Genomic DNA, 5,122 nt, shown 5'->3' with positions numbered 1-5,122 from the left:
GTATATTAAAATATAACATATATGTTAAAATATATAAAATAACATGTGTATATATACAAAAAATATATAGTAACTAATATTTAGAATAAACATAATATTCTTGTATTAAAATTGGAGACAAAATTATCTATGATGAATAAGAAACGCTATATTAAATTATTAATTACGATTATTTTATGAATACACATAACATTCTTATTTTATTTTCTGAAGTAAAAGACAACATAATACTCTTCTATGTGTACAAATACAATTGCAAGCTAGCCTAGGATTAGATATTGCCCAAAGACCAGAAACACTGAGACAATAAACATAAAAACTAGTTTGTTTGTCTAAACAGAAATAAACTCAGGTGCAGTTGACTTCACGTGAAGTTGATAGTTAGGGAGTTATTAGATAAAAATTTAGTCAAATCAGTCAAACCATCTAACAGTTTTCAGCTATCAACTTCACGTGAAATCGAATGCACTTGAGTTTCTACAAACTACAAAACCTGGTTTGATGAATGATGGTGTCGGTGTTACTTTCTTTTACAGAGAAACTTCCAACCCCTGTAAAGATGAGGCAGGGTGAGGCGAAAGAAGATGGTAAAATGAGTGAATTTCAACAGGAGTTGATTCAGCTTGCGGCGGTGATTAAAGGGGAAAATATCTTGACTAGTTACCCAGATAGAGTAGGGAAGAAGATGACAGTGAAGCAAGGGAAAGATTACATGGAAAAGGCGGTTAGAAGGTTCTTCGAAGCAGGGCGTTACGCAAAGAAAATGGGAGTCAGCGACGACCATATTGTTCAGATGAAGCCTTCTTTGACCACAAGATCATCCAAACCAACAAACACAAATCCTTAGAAACTTAAAACCCACTTGCTTCATAGGGTCAAATGAAATAATATATACAATTTAAACAAAATATAGTTCTATACAGTATATATGGTGTATTATATAGAAAAATATTAAATAGTTATATAAAATTTTTTAGATTCCAATTAAATTTAAGAGTAAAAATGAATTTTAAATTAGATATTTTAGTTCTCAATAAATTTTTATTACTTAACAAATTTTTGAGATTTACTTTTACTTCCCTCTAACTAATATCGATTTAATTTGATGCGTAAAACATTTTATATAGTCGTACAATTATATTCATTCTTTTGGATGACTGTATACGCAGTTAATGTGAAAGGTAATTATTTTTACTATGTAACATTATATAATTTAATGCACATATAAAACTACTTGACAATGCATTAAAATAAATTCTTACTTAAGTTGAAAAGTCTGAACATTGATTCGGTGACTCCTACTAATTCCGTTTTTTTTTTCATAGTGGGTTATATATTATTAATTAATAAAAAATGAAATATAATGATGTTTAAAAATAGGACAACATGAAAAAAAAAAAGTAAAAATCTCCTAAAGCAGTATACTGATAGTATTGGTGCATGATTAAATTAAGAAAAATCTAAAAGAATAAAGAATAATAAGATTGAAATTAATTTTTTTTTATAAAGTGTATTTCGTTACCATATTTCTTAGAATAATGTAGAGGCACAAAATAAGTGATCCTTTTAAATAAACAAGTTTTATTTTTATTTTTTAATGAGTATCAAATCCGAGAGATGGTTAAAGTACAGAAGGAAGTTATTTTAATCCTTTATATATTGCAAGTGACAAATTGAAACAGGACAACTATAACGTATGGAAAATCCGAAAGTGACTTGTAAATTAAAATACAAAGCCTGTTTTGTGACACACATGCACATAAGCTTTTTCTTTTCTTAATGCTGAGTGGAGAAAATCATCTGATTAAAGCCTGTATTTTAATTTTGAAGACACTTTTTAGTTTGTTTGTTCGGCAAGAATGACGACTAAAATGAAGAATAATAATCTTAAGGTGAAAATTAGGTACAGTCAACTTCACGTGAATTTGATAACTAAAAGTGATTAGATGAAAATTTAGTCAAATCGGTCAAATCATCTAACAGCCCTCGTTTATCAACTTTATGTAAAGTCGACTGCACCTGAGTTTTCACCTACGTTAATGTCTCTCATATAATTGACTTGGAGGCCTTTCGTGCAAGTATAAGCCAACAAAGCAGACGATAAAAGAGAAAGAATCCAAACATTATTCCCACGTTGATCCACCTCTCATCCTTTTCAAGCCCTCTACTCTTCAACACATCAAAGCCAGTAGTCAAGCACTTGGAATAAGAAGAAGATGATGATGATGATGAGAATGAGAAGCACTTATTTCTCTTATTCCAGTACTCATTTGTGATGAGTGCATCCAAAGGGTACCTATAGAGTGACACATAATACATAAAAAGCCAATACTTTGGGATGCTGTCCTTGGGAATGAAGTATCCAGAGAAGAGGAAGAAGGCTCCGAGGACTGTGCAAATGAGAGAGTTGCCGGAAATGAAATCAGGTGACACCGCGCTCAAGAAGAGCACCAGAGAACTGGCCATGAGGACGATGAACCACACGACTAAAGCGAAGAATCCGAAGGCGCTGATTGAAGGGTTGAGTCCTACGAGCCAATAAACCGGAACTGCAAATAATATCGAAACTAGAAACAAGAAAGGAAGGAACACAAAAGTGTTGGCTATCATGTAATTGGAGATTCTATAGGCTCCCCTTGACGCTTCTTTCATCACAACACGCCTTTCTTGAAGGTATATTGGAAGCGCTTCAACCGTTGAAGACAGCAAAAAACTAAGGCTAAATGCAAATAACCCTAACCTTTCTGCTACTCCTCCTTCATCCTTCCTTATTTTTATGTAAACACTTCCTAACCCAAATCCACCAACCAATGCTTGCATTGTTCTTGCCAAGAATAATTGCTTTGTCCTGTAAATAATCTTCCAGAATCTTGAGCAAAGGAACCATATCTCAACCAAGTTTGCATAACAAAATGTCATCATAGCTCTGTTTCCTTCCACTGGGTACATGGGGTTTGGAAATAATGCCTCGTTTTCTTCCAGCTCAGTGGTTTTGGTTTTGGAAGCGGAATAATCTTGTAAGGTGCGTATGATTTCCATGGAGAATTCCAAAGCATTGAGTTGCATGGGAATCTGAAACCCCAATTTGGTAATGGCTTCCTCAAGGGAATCTAGGCTACCGTTGTGAACCACTGAGCCATTGGAGAGGATCAAGAACCTAGAAATGTAGCGCAATATTCTGTAACCGGGTTGGTGGATTGACAGAACCACTGTCCTCTTCTTAGCTTTGACCAACGAAGAAAGAAGCTCTATGACTTGCAATGCCGAAGTACTGTCTAGGCCTGATGTTGGTTCATCTAAGAGCAAGATTGGAGGGTCGTGAATCATGTCAACCCCAATTGAAACTCTTTTCCTCTCGCCACCTGATATACCTAATTCAATTCAAATAGAGTAAAATTGTTATAGTGCTATCCAAGTGGATAATCTGTTAATTGGGTGAGAAAGGGATAGTGAATCAAATAGCGCAATTGTTATAGTTAATCTGTTAAGACGTGTGTTACACACACTTTTCTTTAGGCTTAATTCGCCCCCACCAATGTATAATGGTGTGCAAAATGGGTTACTGGCGAATTTCCTGTAAGATACAATGAATAACACTTGACTTGTTTATGCACTCACACAATCAAGCCTTACACTCCACTTGGATAATCCGCCAATCCATTGGTGACTTTATCACGATCGATTAGGTGAAACGGTTCTGCAAAGTTTGTAGCAGAGTGGGACACTCTATATAGCAAGATTCTCAAGTATCTATATTATTCTATGCTAAAAATATTGAGTACCTCTGTTGTCTTCATTTCCAACGAAACTATCTGCCACGTGGGAAAGGCCTAGGTCTTGCATCAAGCTTTCGACACGCAATTCTCGTTGTTTTGGTGTCATTTCCTTCAGTCTGAACTTGGCGCTGAAGAGAAGAGTTTCTTTGACGCTTAGAAGAGGAAGCAGGTTGTCCTCTTGTGGCACAAATCCACAAAGCTTCCTCAATTGTGCTGGCATGGTCATTGGCTGCTCATTGATCGATATGCTCTTGGGATCGAAATCTTTTTCTTTCACCCGCCCGGAGATTATCCGGAGAAGAGTGGACTTTCCTGTGCCGCTGGGACCCACCACCGCAACTATCTCTGAACACCTTGCAACAAAAGTCACAGACTTGAGTATTGTCACAGGCTTAGGCTTTTGACATAATGAGAAGGAAGTGGTGTTGTTTTGGTGCAGAGTATAGGAGAGGTTTCTGACGTGAAGTTTGTAAGCAGTTTTGAATTGATTTATTAGTGGTGGTGGCGCCAAGAAGACTGCAGAGTCATCTTCGTTATTGTTGCTGTGGTGTAGCCTTGGTGGCTTCAAGCATAATGCCATTTTGTGATTCTGTGGGAATAATTAACTGAGCTTGATTATTTTTATGGAGGAAAGAGAATGTTCAATTTGAGAAGAAATGGAAGTTGTCTGTATGCGGTTGCTTAAGGTTATGTCTCTTGTATTTTTAATTGTGATTATGGCGTGTTTGGCAGAGGTAGGTTACCTGAGATAGAACAAATGTGTCCTTTGGATTAGTGCATAAATCGGACTTTGAAAACACAGAAACTCATCGGTAATGTTTTAGGTTATAGTTTGCACCAGTCCACAAATCCAGGCAGTTTAGTTAGGTGACGCCGTTGTACAACATTGTGGCTTAAATGCGATTAACTCGCCTAAAGTTCTAAACTACCGGAGAAAATAAATCATTCTCCAAATTTGTTAATAACAAAAATTAGTTTGAGACGTAATAAAAATATATTATTTTCAAAAGAATTTTAGAAATTATATTTTTAGAATTTTTATTTATTTAAAGCCTTCCTTGTCGAGATCTCCCCTGGACTGCTTGTATTCACTTTGGGTTGGGCATTATTCCTGATGATTTCCATGTGTTGTCCTATACTGTGTTGGGCTTTTCGATGTTGCTCTACTGATTCTCTTTGGTCCTCTTTTTGTTGAGGTTTGGGCTCAATTATAGACTGTCCCATTTTGCTTTGTGATGCTTCTAGTCTTTCAAAATATGACAGATGTGAAGAAAAAAGAGGTTCAAGAATAGATTGGTTGATCAATTGCTGCTCTATACTGCTTCTTTAGTAATTTGGCCTTGATA

At 35.7% G+C, this 5,122-nt stretch overlaps 2 protein-coding genes across 4 annotated transcripts in view; one reads left to right on the top strand and one right to left on the bottom strand.

Annotated features, from left to right (window-relative positions):
- LOC107638361 (non-specific phospholipase C2) overlaps positions 1–985 on the top strand; it is a 10,850-nt gene extending 9,865 nt beyond the window's left edge. The window contains exon 4 of one of the 2 annotated variants that reach the window (XM_016341599.2): positions 537–985. In XM_016341599.2, the coding sequence (XP_016197085.1) occupies positions 537–847 (311 nt within the window). In that variant the 3' untranslated portion in view covers positions 848–985. The remainder of the gene's footprint in view (positions 1–536) is intronic. The other variant, XM_021120311.1, reaches the window with a different exon arrangement.
- LOC107638360 (ABC transporter G family member 23) lies at positions 1,649–4,752 on the bottom strand. Of its 2 annotated transcripts, XM_016341597.2 has the most exons (3): positions 3,783–4,752; positions 2,015–3,371; positions 1,649–1,897 (listed from the first exon to the last, which is right to left on the bottom strand). In XM_016341597.2, the coding sequence occupies exons 1-2, from the start codon at positions 4,354–4,356 to the stop codon at positions 2,047–2,049; spliced, it is 1,899 nt and encodes a 632-aa protein (XP_016197083.1). In that variant the 5' UTR covers positions 4,357–4,752; the 3' UTR covers positions 1,649–1,897; positions 2,015–2,046. The 2 variants fall into 2 exon arrangements, with proteins under 2 accessions (XP_016197083.1, XP_016197082.1); XM_016341596.2 differs by having other exon boundaries at positions 1,649–3,371.

This window comes from Arachis ipaensis, chromosome B04 (genome assembly GCF_000816755.2).
Source record: "Arachis ipaensis cultivar K30076 chromosome B04, Araip1.1, whole genome shotgun sequence".
NCBI lineage: Eukaryota > Viridiplantae > Streptophyta > Magnoliopsida > Fabales > Fabaceae > Arachis > Arachis ipaensis.
The sequence above is the reverse complement of the archived record's forward strand: the minus strand, read 5'-3'. Positions and strand labels throughout refer to the sequence as shown.

Excerpts from the sequence above, each read along its gene's own strand:
- LOC107638360 (XM_016341596.2), bottom strand. The coding sequence starts at position 4,356 with ATGGCATTATGCTTGAAGCCACCAAGGCTACACCACAGCAACAATAAC. Across the intron at positions 3,372-3,782 it reads TGGAAATGAAGACAACAGAG|GTATATCAGGTGGCGAGAGG; the intron begins GTACTCAATATT and ends GAATTGAATTAG.